Source organism: Betta splendens, chromosome 6 (assembly GCF_900634795.4).
Source record: "Betta splendens chromosome 6, fBetSpl5.4, whole genome shotgun sequence".
Lineage (NCBI taxonomy): Eukaryota > Metazoa > Chordata > Actinopteri > Anabantiformes > Osphronemidae > Betta > Betta splendens.
In genome coordinates this window covers 19,219,866-19,235,029 of record NC_040886.2, presented here as the reverse complement: position 1 = coordinate 19,235,029, position 15,164 = coordinate 19,219,866, and the positions used below count along the sequence as shown (strand labels likewise).

The window sequence follows — 15,164 nt, the reverse complement described above, 5'->3', positions numbered from 1 at the left end:
GTATGGAACCATGAAATGCATGAATATTATATCATCAGTTCCTCGTAATAAACTGAACAAAACACAAGGTAAGCGTTCAGTTGGCCTTTGAGTCAGCTGAAACAACTTTAATGGTTGGAAACCGTAACAAATTAGTTCAAAGTGTGGCGTTAACCAATTGGTTTGGGACGCTTCTCAGCTCAACCTGAACGGAGTCACATGATCGGATCAGACTAAACACAACCGGTTGATTTTTATTCGTTCTATAGAGTGAGTACAAACACGGGGGTTTTCCTATGCATTATTACAACAATGTTAATATTAGTGCAGGGATGCAAAGTCTCATTATTAATATTTATTTGAAGTCTTCAGAGAAAATATTTTTTTAAAACAAAAAACATAAAGGCACGTGAGGTTGTAAATGTTTAACCATCAGTGTAAAATGAAATTTACACAGTTTACAAAAGACATTTCGTATTTCTGGCAGCTTCAGCTTTGTCATCACATGAACCATTGTCCATGTAGAGAAACTACTGCTGCATCATCACAGATGATACATCAGAAACAGGGGCATTGAGGCACAATCCTGTAGCTATCGCCTATAAGCACGAGGACGGTCCACAGCACAGACTGGTCATGACCCAGGCACTCGGTCCGTCTGGATCAGTAGTTGGTCCTCAGCCTGCGGTTCTCCTCCTTCAGTTTCTCGATCTCCTCCACCAGAGACTCGTTCACAGAGTATTTCTCTATCAGACCGTGGATCTCATTCTGGAAGATAAACAGATTCAGGAGGTGAGAGCCGATGTTTGGCAGTGTTTATTTCATTTCAAATATCTCTGTGCGTACCAGCTGGATGTAGAACTGTCGAACCATTTCGACCTGCAGGTTGACGATGTCTCGGTGACAGGCATCTCTGAGGAAGATAAATATCAGGGTCACAGCCTTTATGGTGTCAGATGGTCAACAACTCAAACAAGCAGAAACCTGAAGTCCTCCAGAGTTTCATGGATCATGTTCTGGATGAAGTGGATCTGCAGGGAGGTGAGGGGAGCAGCTCTTCCCTGTCCGACCACCTCTGCAATGTTGTGGGAGAGCGAGGAGGACACGGCCGCTGACAGCGCTCCGCCTAAACACACAACCGTTAGGAACCAGAACAATGAGGTCTCGCTTTGTGCAGCACTGACACTCAACCAAGTGAAAATGTAACAAATTATTCAGCCAGAGCAAAAGTTCTTATTTAAACTATTACACCATTGAGTCATGGAAAACTCTGCAGCAGCTTAAATGGGAAAACATGACAGAAACAGGACAGAAGGAAGAACTGAACATAAGTGGACCTACAAGAACAAAGGTATATCGTGAGTCTATGTGGTTCTGAAATGAGTTCTATTGCCTTTAAGGATGTCTAATCTTTTGTGGTTTGTATGTAAAAAGCAGCCACCTTATGGAGGTTATGATGCTTCCTGAGGTGGAGAAGCAGATCATCTGTATCGTTTACAGTTCCACACAAATTTCCACCAGCGTCCTCATGAAACTGCAGCATGCAGCTAGTGCGCTACCTGCAGGTGTGGCTGACGATGCGGCTCCCAGGACACAGGAGTCATAGGTCAGTTGGGCCTGTATTCCATTGGCTCTCCTGAGGCTGGGCTCCGGTGTGAAGAATGGAGGCGCGCCCTGGCTGTGGCTGGTCTGCTGGGACGACGTGGGGGTGGTGTGGCCATCGCCCTCCACACCAGAACTGCTGCTTTTATCCAACTGTGGATTAAGAAGCTGAGTTAGTTGTGATGAATTGTGTCTCATGAACGGGAATATCTGAAACTCTGAACTAGAGTTTTCGGATCAATGTCTAAAGGGCAAAAATGAAGTTGTGCTGTTTTAGTTCTGACCAGAGTTAAGCACCTTTCTATAGTCGCACAGTTCAGCAGCTGCAGCGAGGTGCGGCTCCTCCTCTTTGATCGGTGGGGGGGTCTGGAAGACTGACAGCGGGCTGTAGCATCGACCCGCGGAGGACACCAACGGGGTTCCCAGGGGGGTCTTACGATAAGAACTGGCACCTGAATGAGAGTCTGAAACATTATTCACCATGAGTGATGTAGCAGGGATACAAAGCGAGCAGCTCTGTTACCAAAATAAAACCTGAACCTGCCACAACACTTACATCTAAAGCTTATTTATGAGCATTAAACATCTGACCTTCTCTGACAGGTGAGAAGATGTCCAGACTGGCCCGACCTACGACCTGATGGCCCTCCCCCTCCCCAGACAACATCTCCCCACTGGCAACTGAAAACACCAAGACAAAGTGAGTTGAGAAGAAGCAGCAGCAGCATCCAAATAACATCTGTCAGATGGGCCAACGTACCGTGCGTCTTTCCAAACAGGGCGTCTCCAGCCGCCCCCGTTGTCCTAAGGTCTGGGACAGAAAAAAAGTCTGAGGATCAGACTGAGGTTAAGCCCCAAACTCCGTCAAAGATGAGGCTGACAGGCAATTTTAGTAGGTAAAAGAATCCTACTAACTCATGGAATTATCATTAATAAGTGCTTTTTCTACCAGAACTGAACATCAAGCACCTGACGTTTAACCTCCTTGATGGTCCATGAGCATATCACAATTACTCTAAAATACTTCATGACTCTCTGCTGAAGACACATTTATTCTCCTCAATAACAGACTTCAGTTGAATGTCTGCTTTAGATTAGTGTTTGTACATCGATGAAGCTGGAATCTGAGCAGTAGACTAAACCTTCCGAGCTCCTTTAAGTAAGCACGTTTGAGCCTCTCCTTAATGGAAGCGGAGACATTGTTGGGTTTGTCTGTTCTGGGCTTCTGTGTGTGGGACAGTAGCTCATCTGACCTTCGCGAGCAGGAGAGAAGATGTCCAGACTGTTTCGTCCAACACTTGTGAACTTCTCTGCAACAGGATGTTGCTCTGTCCCCTGCTGACCCTCAGCTTCACGGGACAAGCCCTCCATCCCAGCCCCTGCTGCTGGTCACAAAGCTGGGCTTAATGCTTGATTATCTTAATTAACTCAGTGGATCACTTGCACCTCGTCACAGGGTGTAGTGTGATAATATAGACAGAAGCAGTGATGAACCCACCTGTGCCTGTCACCTGTCTGTGTGGGATGGGCCCTGTGCTGGGGGCAGGGTCTTGCTGGTTGCTGGACAATTTATTTGAGGACCTTTTGGTATTGGCAACCTTGCTGGAGCCCAATTTACTGGACTTGTTTAAAAAACAGAAGGAAGAGACGCAGCAAAGCTGAACAAGTGAGACAGAGCCAGTGTGTTACAACATTAAGACAATTATCTGATATTTGACGCATCAGTGCAGCAGAATGTTGTCTCTGGAGGAGCTATGCTGAAGAACGAGGGGCCAACAGAGGCTTTTTACACCGGACCAAATTTTTCTGTTCAAATTATTAGAAATGTGCATTTTTTTAAACAGCGTAATCTGTTACATTGCATCAAATTACATTTCACAGTAGCTACATCGATGTAAGCTATGAATGTCCGGTGAAACTGGGAAAGTAACTGATATTTCACTGATCTTCTAGTAACAAGCCCAGTGTTAGTTTCCATCTGTTGGTACCTTGTGTCTGCTGATGTTGCTTTGGAAACGCAGGCACGTGACTGAGGTTTTATGTGCCACAGTGATCCTACTGGGGGCGCTAGAGTTCCTCAGGTCATACTGGTAGATTTTCCCCTGAGTGGATCCGACCACCAGACTGGTTCCATCCAGTGTGAAGTCCACAGAGGTCAGAGGGCTGTCTACTCGGATCGATCTTAGGACGCTAGGGGGGAAATGGTGACAGGTTAAAACCAGAGATATGTTTTACCTGAATGGGTGTTTGCCATTTTTTAGTAGTCTTTGATCCAGACTGTTTTCAAAAGTGGCATCACTCACACAGTAACTGTGTTCATGTTATTCAACATGTTGCTCACTATCAGAAAATCATGTTAATAACCTAAAGGAGGTAGAGTTTTAATTAGATTAGGCGAACGGTCAGTCAGAACCAGACCAGAGTAAATATACTGTGAAAAACAGGTGAAGTAGGAAAGGTTTTCTCTGTAGGCAGAGACATGGTAAAGGCCACAGAGGAGGGTCCCGTCTTACATCTTGCTGGCTGTGTCATAGCAGATGATCTTCTTGTCCAAGCCAACGCTGACCACCAGCAGCTCACTAGCAGGAGAAAAAGCCAGGCCAGAGCCCGGGGCTTTGTGAGCACAGTCAAAAACGTGGAGCTCTTTCTGAGTGTTGGAATCCCACAGCACCACAGTGCCACTATCCGAAACACTGCCCAACAGCGAGCGCTTCAGCATGGACAGCCTCAGGTCATGTATGGGCTGAAGATAGAACAGAAGTTCTGTTATCAGGACTCGGCTTGATGTACAAACCCGCCTCAGTGTTCATCGGAGAAAAACTGTTCCTATTTCCAGGATCATATTCAAGTAAAACGAGTGATGCATTTGTTAGAATCCGAATTCATAATTAGGAATATCAGTAAGTTTGAACTATTTAATTAAGCACAACTTAAGAACTCTGACCTGGTTGCTGCCATGGCCGAAGGCTTTACTGGACACGGTGGTGGTGAGACTGTGCAGGACCAGATCTCCGCTGGTGGAGCCAGAGGCGATGCAGCTGTCATTGGTGTTGAAGGACACACAGGTCACCTCTTCTTTATGATCCTGGCAGATGGAAAGACAGAGAGTGAAACAAGCTTGAATCGAGACTCAGTTGTGCAATGCTTTTAGACATTTAATAGAACTGGAAGCTCTAAATATATTAAGATTGAAGACAAATGAGCTTCAGTAAAAAGCTAAATTAGGAGAAATGAGTTTTCAGTTGAGAACTTATGACTTCTTATGGCTGTTGTGTTAATATCAATGCATAAATGAATTATCATCATTTTGTAATGAAATGTAAAAAACAGATGTTAAGCCTTCATTTAACTGAGCTTAAACTCATTACTCACATTCTGAGTTTAGGTGTTCACCTCCTGTACTGCTTTATCTGAGGTCTTACCTTGAGGGAGCGGTGAAGTCGCCTGGTCTTCAGGTCCCAGATGTGAACGCAGTGGTCCAGACCCCCGCTGACCAGAAACTGGGACGAGGAGCTCAGACAAACACGAGTCTGTTTTTTCTGAATGGAGAGTAGAGTTTTTATCTCATTATATATATATATATATATATCTATATATATATATATATATCTATATATATATATATATATATATATATATATATATATATATATATATATATATGATAAAAACTCATATATATATATATATATATAATAATATATATATACTATCTCTCTCCTCTCTATCTCCTGCTCTCTCTCTCCTATCTCCTCTCTATATCTCTCTCTCTCGCTCTCTCTCTATCTCTCTCTCGCCTCTCTCCTCTTCTCTTCTCTCGCTCTCTCTCTTCTCGAGCGCGCGCGCGCGCGCGAGAGCGAGCGCGCGCGAGAGAGCGAGCGCGAGAGGAGCGAGAGAGAGATTGAAACTATCCATATATTTATTGATTGAAACCGTACTAACCCCTTCAGCCAGTTCCACCACTGAAGTAGGAGCCAGCTTGAGACTGGAAACCACCAGTTTGTCACCACTACTACTGGCACTGGCCAAGTACTGGTCTGAATCAAATGGTCAAGGTCATTGTTTACACTGAATATCTGCCCTAGATTTATACTAAAGAACTTGTATATGTATATAGATCAACCTTTTTACTGTCTACAGTTAGTAAAACCAGAACTATATCATTCATTCACCAGATTTAATTATTGGGCTTGAAAAAACACACAGGGTGGCTGTGGATGATTCAATCATTCGCCACTTGTGTTGTTGGCAGGTTAATGCCTGACTCCTCCTGTCACTTCAGGTAGAAAAAGAGTAGACAATCCCAGACCATCTTCATACATGGCTAATGTTGAACCCTGAATTGGGACAAGCATGTTGGTCACAGACAATTTTTGTTAACAGATGATTTGACTACATTGCTACTGAACATGCATAGTTCCCTGTATGCATCAGGATACTGTTTGAGCTCCAGCACGCCTGGGCCACAGGGTGGCTGACGCTGTGTGGGTTAAATTGCTCCAGCGGCGCCATGGAAACCGCATCCCAGATCTTCACACAGTCTCCTGTTGACACCAGGCGGGTCCCCTCCTCCATGGCACCACCTGGAAAGAAACACACCTTCCCAGCTGCTTAAACAGTCGCAGTCAGATGGTGTAAGCAAAGACTTGATTGATTTAACCTTAACTATGTGTCCAACAACTACTTCATCCTCTTTTCTTACTTGATTCTACTGTTTTTCACATTTAGCAATAAAAAGCCTCTAGAGTGAAACCTATTAGGTTTCTCACAATCGATAAATGGATAAAACACCGATAACATAAGTAAACTATATTACTACCACTACTTTAATTGCGCTACATTCATTTATCAGAGTATGTTACTTTTTAACACGTCAATCGTGGTTGTTGTACGTGTAGTAAGAACCGGTGTTGTACTCCGTTTAATAATCGTGCCGGTTTGTTTCAAACTAAGCAAACACTCTCTTTCAGCGGGTAACGAGCTGAGAGCAGCTGGGGCCATTAGCGCTAAGCGGAGCTAGCGTTAGCAGCAAAACACTTACCAGGATGTAAAGTCGGTCAAACAGAGCCTAAACAATCTGAAAGTGGCCTTACGCTACAGGAAACTAATTACTTATTAAAACGATTGCACCCGACGCATCAAAATTATCCTGCAAGAAAATAAACCACTAAGAAGTTTTAAAGACGTTTTGTTTGTGACGCTCCCACAGGCAAGAAACCGCCACGACGGGAAGCCGGGAAGGACAAAAAGGCAAAACGTAGCTTCACGGTTCTTCAGTACAGCGTGAAAGTACATTTACTACACCTTTTGTGCCTTTACCACTCTGGCAGTTGAAACGTTAGTTAATATCGTGTTGTAAAAGAAGTTATGGCATTTACTAGGACAATGTTCTGAGGTATCTCTACTCTGTATATCAGTTACTAGTAGTGTTGCAATTGCACTGCTTGTCCGCAGGGGGCAGTGTCGTGTGGTCACTGCGTCGTCGTCACAGTAGCAGATCCTGAGGAAGAATTCTCCCGATGACGTGTTCAGTAGGATGAGATTCGGGCGTACTGGGTTAAACAGTACTAAAAGAATATTAGGAACGGGTGAGACAGGAAGATGTGAGTGTGGAGTGGTGGAAACAGTGGAGCATGTTCTGATACACTGTCCATTTTACATACAGAAAAGATGGAGGATGAAAGGGGAAAGAGAGGGATAGACTTTGAAGATGTTGTTAGATTACAGGGGTATAGGAAACAGAGCGGTGCTTAGGTTTGTAGTGGAGTGGATACAGGATTTATTTATTTAGGTGTTTTTTAAATAATGCATACTCCAATACAGAAGGTGGCGGTAATGCACTACACAGTTTGCCAACCGCCAATAAAACACAAGAGGAAGACAGAATTCTCCCGCCCCATCCGCTGTTCTTTTTAAACCGAGGCGGGAGGCTTCGTTTGTCTACTTGGCTCCGTGTTCTTGCATTTTGAGCATCATTTAACTTTGTCCGTTGCCGCTAAGATGGTGAGGACCAAGGCCGACAACGTCCCTGCGTCATACAGAAAAGGTACAGTAAGGCGTTCGGATTTCTGCTACCGTCAGTGCTCTGCTCCGGAGCCTAGTCTGGCGGGCTTGTGGCGTCCTGGTGCAACCCAGTACCGCGGTTCTGACACACCGAACTGTCCGTCGGACCTGCGGAACCTTTCTGTCACGTCATTTAAGTTAGCTACATGTTGACGTGTTCCTGTAGCAGCTAAGCGTAAATCGTTCATTCCGAACCGAACGTCTCGTCAACCTCCCGCCAAGCCAAAACCAGGCCGTTGGCTCGTATTAAGGCGAGTTCAGTAACACGCTGGGGTTCTGTTCTGGTTCCGTTTGTGCTTAGCCTCGCGTTGTTTATGCCAGCTCGCTTATTTTGGAACTGGCGCCAGTTTTGAGCGGCTTCTGTGGGCGAAGCGCGTCCGTCACCGATCCAACACATAAACCATGTTATTAGTTTAATGAAGCCCGCAGCAACTGATTAAGAATGAATATTTTCGTATAAGGTGACGTGACTTTCATTGTTTCACGCATGAGGTCATTGTGCACACAGACACGTGGAGGTGTGTTGAGTCCATCATTGTTTGATTCGTGTTTGCAGCTGTTGCAGCTTCTGCCCCACGGAAGTCTCTGGGCTCGAGCTCAGCAAACTCCCCTTCCTGCAACAGCCAGTCTTCCACACCTGGTGAGCAACTCGACTGCAGCCCAGTATGTTCTCAAATAGGAAGCGTGTTCCTTGATGCAAGGCTGAGGTCATGGTGTATTTCTATTTCACAGCCAAGAACAAATACGGGGGTGGTAACCCAGTGTGCCCCCGTCCCACTCCCACCTGGCAAAAGGGCATCGGGGACTTTTTTGGTGGGCCTCCAAGGAAGCCCGAGAAGGAGAACCAGATACCCCATGTGGTGGAGGACGACGAAGAGGCTGGAGGCAGTGGAATCTCCAAAGCCAGCAGGAAGTATGTGGCAGAAGTAGCGGAGTTTTATTCAAAGTATTAAACATCTGTTCTCCTTTTTAAATACAGTCCCATTTCTGTTACTGAACCTCATGCTTGTTCAGTAGTATGAGCAAAGGGAGAACCTCCAGGAAAGAGTGCTACAGAGTAAAAATGGAGTGCCAAGTAGTAATACATCTGGAAGTGAGCTGATTGAGCAGTTCATGGAGCAGATACATGTTTGGTGGTTAAAAAGAAAGATATTAGTTTTAGGTGTAACGGCTACACTATTTCTGAATTCCATTTTATTACACATACATACTTTTATTTAAAATCAAATGTATGACCCCAATGTTGCCAGGCAAAAGCAGTGTTTTCAGATGCATCTTAAAGTGGCCACCCCCGGAGGAGGAAGGCGTCATCTGATGCTGTGGCAGCAACAAACCCAAAGCTGGAGCTGCTGGCTTTAACCAGACTGCACAGACTGATCTCTCCTGATGCAGGTTCTTAATTTGTGCTCTTCAGATCCCGGCCGCTGCCTGAGGATGAGGAGGATGATGACTGAGGCGAAGGCGTCTGTCTGACTGCTGGTCCTGTTTGCTGCCACTCGCAGACATTTTAATGTACATCTGTATATACGTCCTGATGAATTCATTTGTATAGTCCATTAAACTGCTTTTAAATGTTTTTAATGTTGTGAGTGTCTTTGTGTCTGTAAACCACTGTAGCGACCTGAGTATTTCATATTTCAAACTTTGTACACTTCAAGGCAAAGCTTTGGCTTTATTACACTTTGATTTCCATTCATGCATCAGGATGCATCAGAAGGTCAGTTATTGAACAGGTTTTTATCACTGATACTTTCGGTAGATAAAACTTATTTATCCCACAATGGGGAAATTCTTTTGTTCTCCGCCAGATGTACCGGGAACGATTTCACATCATGGCTGAGAATCCGGCGGTGAACTTGGTTTCCATCAACAAAACGCAACCGTTGACGTGTTTGCCATTTTGTATTGGCCAACTTTATAATCGCTTGCTCATTTGCTCCCCGCTCCCCTGAGACGTCTGAAGACTAAAACCGAGCGCGCCCCGTTCAGCCTAAGGCAGCCCGCGCGGCCCAACCTGTTACACAGACCAAACAGGCGCTCGCGCCGCCGCGTCCCGTTCGTCCGCGCATTAACTTCCGTCTTCCTCCTAAACTCATCGTTGCCGTTGTGAAGGTGGCGCCGAACGTCTCTGAGTGTGTTCTGTTAGTGGTGGGTCGTCGGAACAGAAGATGTCCGACAGCTTCAGGTGGACGGTGCTGGTTCTGAGCTGCCAGCACAAAGACAGCGTCTACGCCTTCCAGAGAGGTGATCACGCGCGCGCTTCGCGTCGCGGCTGCCGCTGAACGCCTTTCTCTGACCCTGCTCTCGTGTCGCAGAGCTGGAGCTGCGGCAGCAGCGGGGCGGCCTCTTCCAGGGGACGTTGGTTTTGACCGTGCAGGACCGCCAGGAGCCGCCGGGCAGCGGCGGGGCCACGCTGAACGCGCTGCTGGTCGCTGCAGAGCACCTGAGCTCCAGAGCGGGACACACCGTGAGTGGCCACGTGACACCGCGCTGATGCACTGTGCAGGGTGACAGGGCTTTGGTGTTGACAGGTGGTGACGGCGGACGTCCTGGATGGAGCTCACATCCTCATCCTCCACGCGGTGAGTGCGGCGGCAGCAGGTCTCGCGCCGGGTGTTCGGCAGCTTGGACTGACGCATTGGCTTCTGCAGGGCCGGGATTTCCCTTGGAGCTCGTGCAGCAGGGCGTTCTGCTGGTTGCCTCAGGAGAAGCCCGGTCAGAGGGTCCAGGCTCCGGTCTGCTGCCTGGACCTGCTGCTGGACGGCCTCAGCGACCGGGTCAGATGATGATGATGTAGCACATTGTGGTACCTGCTTGTTTGTCTGAACGTGCGTCGTGTTTGTGTTTCCACCTCATTTATTTCATGGCCCTGGTGAAAGTGAAGTTTCTCTTCTTGCGGCCCAGATCTGCCCCGGTTCTCCTCCTGGCGTTTGGGTCTGCAGCACCGACGTGGTCCTGACGGTGCCCCCTGACTTTGGTTAGTGTCACCACTGGTACTGGCTTGCAGAACCTGTGTTCCTCAGCCCTACTACTGTTTGACCCCATACGTCTGCTGTGTGTCTCGATTAGTTCTGTCCTGGGACGGGTTCTCTGGGGTTCGGGTTCTGGCTCTACCTGGTGATATCTCCTACGCAGCCGACCACGGGGTGTACCTGGCCGACCCACAGGTGTTTGCTCATCCTCGACTCATACTTGAAATGTATTCCCTGTTGCTTGTTAATAACTGGATCGAACAGACTGAAGGTGTGTTTGTTTTGGGCTACAGGGTCAGGTCAGGGACATCATCTACAAAGGAACCGAGGAGCAGATTGGTGAAGCTGTGATGCCCGATGGGAAGGTTCCACTGGTGTGTGTCTCGTGTCTCTTCCCGCTTGGTGTGTGGGTCTGACGTAACCTGTGTGTGTCTGTGTGTGAAGGTATCAGGTCCGGTCTTCTTCAGCAGGTCTGTTTCAGAGAAGCTGTTGCAGGCTCACGTCGCTCCTCCTCTGGACGGCTGCACCTACCTGGGCCTGGACTCTGGAGCTCCACCGCTCCAGGTACCTGCACCCATCTGATATGCCCTCACGCTATAAGCTGGAACCTGCGGAGGCCCGGCCCGGAGTTCTGTGAATGAGAAACAGTGTTGACTGCCTCTCGCAGGTCTCTCTGTTCCTGGACGTGTTGAAGTGTCTGTGCTCAGACGTGACTCGGGATCATTTTGTGAGTGAGGAGAGAGTCGGCTGTAGCTCCGTTGTAGGTCCGCAGGGGGCGCTGGTGAGGAGCGGCAGAGCCCAGCTGTGGAGGCTCCTCAGAGGGACTCCTCTCAGACTGGGTGGGTGTCTCATCCACATGGATGACATGGAAACACGTGACCTCCATCTGTAACCGGGCACCGGTGTGCCTTCTTCTCAGCCTACGTGTCCGCCGGTCGCTATGACTACCTGACTCTGTCCGGGAAGCAGCACATCAGCCGGCTGACCCGTGAGCAGACCAGCACCAGCGTGCTCTCTCACATCCAGGTGAGGCTGCGGCTGATCAGCGTCCTGCCTCGGACGTCGGGTAACACCAACTGGCTTCCTGTTTCTCCTCAGAGGCAGAGTTTAGTGAGTGACGGGGCTCAGGTCATCAACAGTGTTATGGAGGGAGACGTTGCCGTGGCGATGGGAGCGGTGGTGCAACACTGCCACCTACAGGTCAGGAGTGTGACACAGACTGGGGGAGCAGCTTTGAGGCTTTGACTCACGCCGTGACTCCTGCACCAGGGTCCCCTGAGCGTCCCGGCGGGCTGTTTGCTGTCGGGGCTGGAGTCTTCAGCTTCGCCACACGTGAGGCGGCTGAACCTGTCGGACCACCTCATCGTCCAGGGACATCGGATCGAGCTGGGCCGCTTGAAGCTGAGCGTCTACAGCGCCGTGGGAGCAGATGACGACCTGGAGGTAAAAGCAGCAGGTGGTCGAGAGGAAAAGCTCTGGTCGCATCACTGTGCGGCTGGAGACGATGTAACCGCGCTCCTGCTCCTCAGGCCTCCTGGGACGGCGCCAACGCCTCCTTCCTCAACCAGAGGTGGAGCCTCTTCCACAGCAGGACGGGAATTCAGTAGGACAATGACCTTTGACCTTCACTCAAGGTTCACATCAGTGGCTTGTGTTTACCTGTGCTGCCTCCTCTCCTCTTTCCTCCTTCCCCCCTCCTCTTCTTCTCCTCACAGGCCAGACGAGTTGTGGGCCGGAGGAGAAAAGCGCTCCCTCCTGGAGGCCCGTCTCTTCCCGGTGCTCCACCCCAGAGAAGGTGCAGTGGGTTTGGAGGCAGGAGTGGGCTGGCTGCTGGGCGGAGCCGGCTGTCTGTGGAGGTGGAGGGAGGCATGGAGGCTCTCTCTCAGGGAGGTGCTGGCGCTGACCCACCAGGAGGGGGAGCTGCAGTGGAGGGAGGCGCTGCTGCTCCTGGCAGGGAGCAGGACGGCGTGTGAGGTGCTGACCCGGGGGGCGGACGTCTGCCTGCTGCCGATGTTCAGGGCTGCAGTGTTGGGAGGTCAGCAGGAGGCGCTGCTGGAGACTCTGGACAACCGTGAGTCTGTGTTGGTTTTCACACTGAGTGACGAGGTAACTGATAGCTACGGCTTGATGCATTGTGATGGCGTAACATCGTGTATTCAGTAGCAGCAGAGACCCGGCAGCAGGGCCTGGACTCGGACCTGGGCGTCGCCGCGCGCTGCCTCTCCTGCATCGCTGACGTGCTGGTGCTCATGGCTGGGGGGAGGGGGGGTCTGAGGAGCGGACCTGCTGCTAACGAGGCGTGGAGCGCCGCCTACCGCCTGCTGGAGGAGGGAAACCTGAGCGCAGGAGTCCACGCGCTGGCGGCAGAGAGGGAGCGCTGGCTCGGCCGGTGAGCTCCGCCGCTGCCTCTGGTTCTGTTCCAGTCGGTGCGAACTGAGCTGAATCAGTGAACCCTCCTCCGCTCCACAGGCCGGACCTGCTGGTTCGGGCAGCGCGCCACTACGAGGGGGCCGCACAGGTGCTGATCCGGAAGGCGGTGATGTCATCACACAGGTTCATGTCCATCGGTCAGGGCGCCGTCCCACCACTAGGGCAGTGGCAGGAGGTGGCGTGCCCCGCCAGACTGGACCTGGCAGGTGAGTCCATGCAGATCAAGCTTCAGAACGGAGGCAGTGATCCATCAAGTGTATCTGATGATTGATGAGTCGTACTGACTCACGGCCTTTGGAGGATTTAACTTCCACCGCAGATCGGTTGAACAAGGGTGTGTTGGGTTGCAGGCGGGTGGAGTGATACTCCTCCCATCGCCTTTGAGCACGGCGGATCCGTGACCAACGTCGCCGTGACCATCGACGGGAAACGTCCCATTGGGGCCAGAGCTCGTCGCGTGTCGGAGCCTCACCTCCTGCTGGTGAGCTGCTCTGGAGGGAAGCACAGTGGGGTCTCAACTCAAACGCTGTGCTGCAGCCTGGAGGACCTGAGGGACTACAATCAGCCTCACGCTCCCGGTAGGAGGCCGCAGCCGGACTCTGCCGGCTTGGGAAGTTTGGCAGCTGTGAGTGACCAGCTGTGTGTTTTCCAGGGGCCCTGCTGAAGGCTGTGTGTGTGTGCAGCGGTCTGATATCCTTCTCCTCCCAGCATCCTCTGGGGCGCCAGCTGGAGCAGAAGTGGGGAGGAGGTGTGGAGCTGCATAGCTGGTCAGAGCTGCCCACCGGATCCGGTCTGGGTGAGAAACCTAACCTTCACTTGGCCCGTTGTGGCTGATGGCCTTGTGGTTAGTGACGGCTCCTCTTGCAGGTACCAGCAGCATCCTGGCGGGGGCGCTGCTGGCCGCGGTCTACAGATGTACAGGTCGAAGCTACGACACAGACTCCCTGATCCATGGCGTGCTGTATCTGGAGCAGGTCCTCACCACAGGTCGGTGCCTCTGGACGCCGACGCTGCAGCGTGTCCCCGTGGTCTCTGTGAACTCCGTCTGCTCCTTCTCTGTCCAGGTGGAGGCTGGCAGGATCAAGTTGGAGGCTTGGTGGGCGGAGTTAAAGTTGGCCGTTCCACAGCTTCTCTGCCCCTGCAGGTCACAGTGGAACGCCTCCAACCTCCAGCGGACTTCCTGGCTTCTCTAGAGCAGCACCTGCTGTTGGTGTACACCGGCAAAACCCGCTTGGCACGAAACCTGCTGCAGGTCAGCGCCTCCGCCCACATGGGCTCGTAGTTCGAGGCCCGGTGACGGTGACCACGACCACCCTGGCTTTTGTGTGCAGGATGTGGTCCGTAGCTGGTACAGCCGTCTGCCCTCCATGGTCCAGAACGCCCAGCAGTTGGTGGCCAACTCAGAGCAATGTGCCAGAGCCTGCTCAGAGGGTGAGGCTGCAGAACCACTAAGAGTCAGTCCAGGACCTTCAGACGCGGTCTGAAGACCTCGGTCTCTTTCCCCTCAGGCTGTCTGTCAGCGCTCGGCCAGTGTCTGGACCGTTCGTGGCAGCAGAAGAAGCTGATGGCTCCGGGCTGTGAACCAGCCTCGGTGAGGGCCATGATGGAGGCCCTGAGGCCGCTGGTCCTGGGTCAGAGCCTGGCTGGAGCCGGCGGCGGGGGATTCCTTTACCTGCTGACCCGAGAGCCCGGACAGCGACAGGCGGTGCTGCAGGTCCTCCACGGCACGGCGGTGAGCAACCGCACTGCTTCTAGTATTTACTGTGTGGAGCGCTGTGAGCTCCTGCTGCTCAGAACCAGATGAACGTGACGCTTCGTTTCAGGGTCTGGGAGACTTCAGCGTTCACTCCGTGGAGCTGGACATGGACGGGATCTCAGTCCTCCCACCGTCCTGAGGCTCCTGGCAGAAGCCTGCTCGGTGACCCAGCAGTCATTGGTGTCAGGCGGTACTGACCTGAATCATTCTGGACTGAGAGCACGCATGACATGCTGTGTGATGGTTCAAGACTTCAGCATCAGGAGACAAATGTTTGGTTTTTCATTAAGGTCTTTGTTAATAAAGGCTCGGTGCCACTGTGACCAGGACTGATTCACTTGACACACTCAATGAAGGAAAAG

At 50.6% G+C, this 15,164-nt stretch overlaps 3 protein-coding genes across 4 annotated transcripts; 2 read left to right on the top strand and 1 right to left on the bottom strand.

Annotated features, from left to right (window-relative positions):
• Nucleotides 1-213: 213 nt before the first annotated feature.
• Nucleotides 214-6,836, bottom strand: nedd1 (NEDD1 gamma-tubulin ring complex targeting factor). Its single transcript, XM_029152564.3, has 16 exons — nucleotides 6,623-6,836; nucleotides 6,021-6,164; nucleotides 5,524-5,618; nucleotides 5,004-5,120; nucleotides 4,526-4,666; nucleotides 4,095-4,324; nucleotides 3,570-3,771; nucleotides 3,080-3,203; nucleotides 2,835-2,963; nucleotides 2,342-2,392; nucleotides 2,173-2,262; nucleotides 1,879-2,045; nucleotides 1,539-1,734; nucleotides 964-1,105; nucleotides 826-892; nucleotides 214-747 (listed from the first exon to the last, which is right to left on the bottom strand). Exons 2-16 carry the CDS (start codon nucleotides 6,154-6,156, stop codon nucleotides 643-645), a joined length of 1,992 nt encoding a protein of 663 aa, XP_029008397.1. The 5' UTR covers nucleotides 6,157-6,164; nucleotides 6,623-6,836; the 3' UTR covers nucleotides 214-642.
• A 583-nt stretch (nucleotides 6,837-7,419) lies between these two features.
• Nucleotides 7,420-9,220, top strand: pclaf (PCNA clamp associated factor). The gene is made up of 4 exons (XM_029152576.3): nucleotides 7,420-7,627; nucleotides 8,201-8,284; nucleotides 8,377-8,557; nucleotides 9,059-9,220. The coding sequence occupies exons 1-4, from the start codon at nucleotides 7,582-7,584 to the stop codon at nucleotides 9,096-9,098; spliced, it is 351 nt and encodes a 116-aa protein (XP_029008409.1). The 5' UTR covers nucleotides 7,420-7,581; the 3' UTR covers nucleotides 9,099-9,220.
• A 385-nt stretch (nucleotides 9,221-9,605) lies between these two features.
• Nucleotides 9,606-15,125, top strand: LOC114856805 (L-fucose kinase). 2 transcript variants are annotated; one of them, XM_055509433.1, is made up of 23 exons: nucleotides 9,606-9,888; nucleotides 9,960-10,111; nucleotides 10,176-10,226; nucleotides 10,296-10,421; nucleotides 10,549-10,621; nucleotides 10,714-10,811; nucleotides 10,910-10,990; nucleotides 11,061-11,180; nucleotides 11,284-11,455; nucleotides 11,536-11,642; nucleotides 11,715-11,816; nucleotides 11,886-12,059; nucleotides 12,146-12,219; nucleotides 12,332-12,687; nucleotides 12,777-13,005; nucleotides 13,086-13,252; nucleotides 13,397-13,671; nucleotides 13,755-13,842; nucleotides 13,914-14,033; nucleotides 14,111-14,298; nucleotides 14,378-14,477; nucleotides 14,555-14,778; nucleotides 14,870-15,125. In XM_055509433.1, the coding sequence occupies exons 1-23, from the start codon at nucleotides 9,813-9,815 to the stop codon at nucleotides 14,939-14,941; spliced, it is 3,225 nt and encodes a 1,074-aa protein (XP_055365408.1). In that variant the 5' UTR covers nucleotides 9,606-9,812; the 3' UTR covers nucleotides 14,942-15,125. The 2 variants fall into 2 exon arrangements, with proteins under 2 accessions (XP_055365408.1, XP_029008395.1); XM_029152562.3 differs by having other exon boundaries at nucleotides 9,615-9,888; nucleotides 13,397-13,624; nucleotides 13,699-13,842.
• The last annotated feature ends 39 nt before the right edge of the window (nucleotides 15,126-15,164 follow it).

Excerpts from the sequence above, each read along its gene's own strand:
- nedd1 (XM_029152564.3), bottom strand. The coding sequence starts at position 6,156 with ATGGAGGAGGGGACCCGCCTGGTGTCAACAGGAGACTGTGTGAAGATC. Across the intron at positions 3,204-3,569 it reads GCAACATCAGCAGACACAAG|TCCAGTAAATTGGGCTCCAG; the intron begins GTACCAACAGAT and ends TTTTTAAACAAG. Across the intron at positions 893-963 it reads GAAACTCTGGAGGACTTCAG|AGATGCCTGTCACCGAGACA; the intron begins GTTTCTGCTTGT and ends TATCTTCCTCAG.
- pclaf (XM_029152576.3), top strand. The coding sequence starts at position 7,582 with ATGGTGAGGACCAAGGCCGACAACGTCCCTGCGTCATACAGAAAAG. Across the intron at positions 8,285-8,376 it reads CAGCCAGTCTTCCACACCTG|CCAAGAACAAATACGGGGGT; the intron begins GTGAGCAACTCG and ends TCTATTTCACAG. Across the intron at positions 8,558-9,058 it reads ATCTCCAAAGCCAGCAGGAA|ATCCCGGCCGCTGCCTGAGG; the intron begins GTATGTGGCAGA and ends TGTGCTCTTCAG.
- LOC114856805 (XM_029152562.3), top strand. The coding sequence starts at position 9,813 with ATGTCCGACAGCTTCAGGTGGACGGTGCTGGTTCTGAGCTGCCAGCAC. Across the intron at positions 10,227-10,295 it reads ACATCCTCATCCTCCACGCG|GGCCGGGATTTCCCTTGGAG; the intron begins GTGAGTGCGGCG and ends TGGCTTCTGCAG. Across the intron at positions 11,817-11,885 it reads TGCAACACTGCCACCTACAG|GGTCCCCTGAGCGTCCCGGC; the intron begins GTCAGGAGTGTG and ends CTCCTGCACCAG.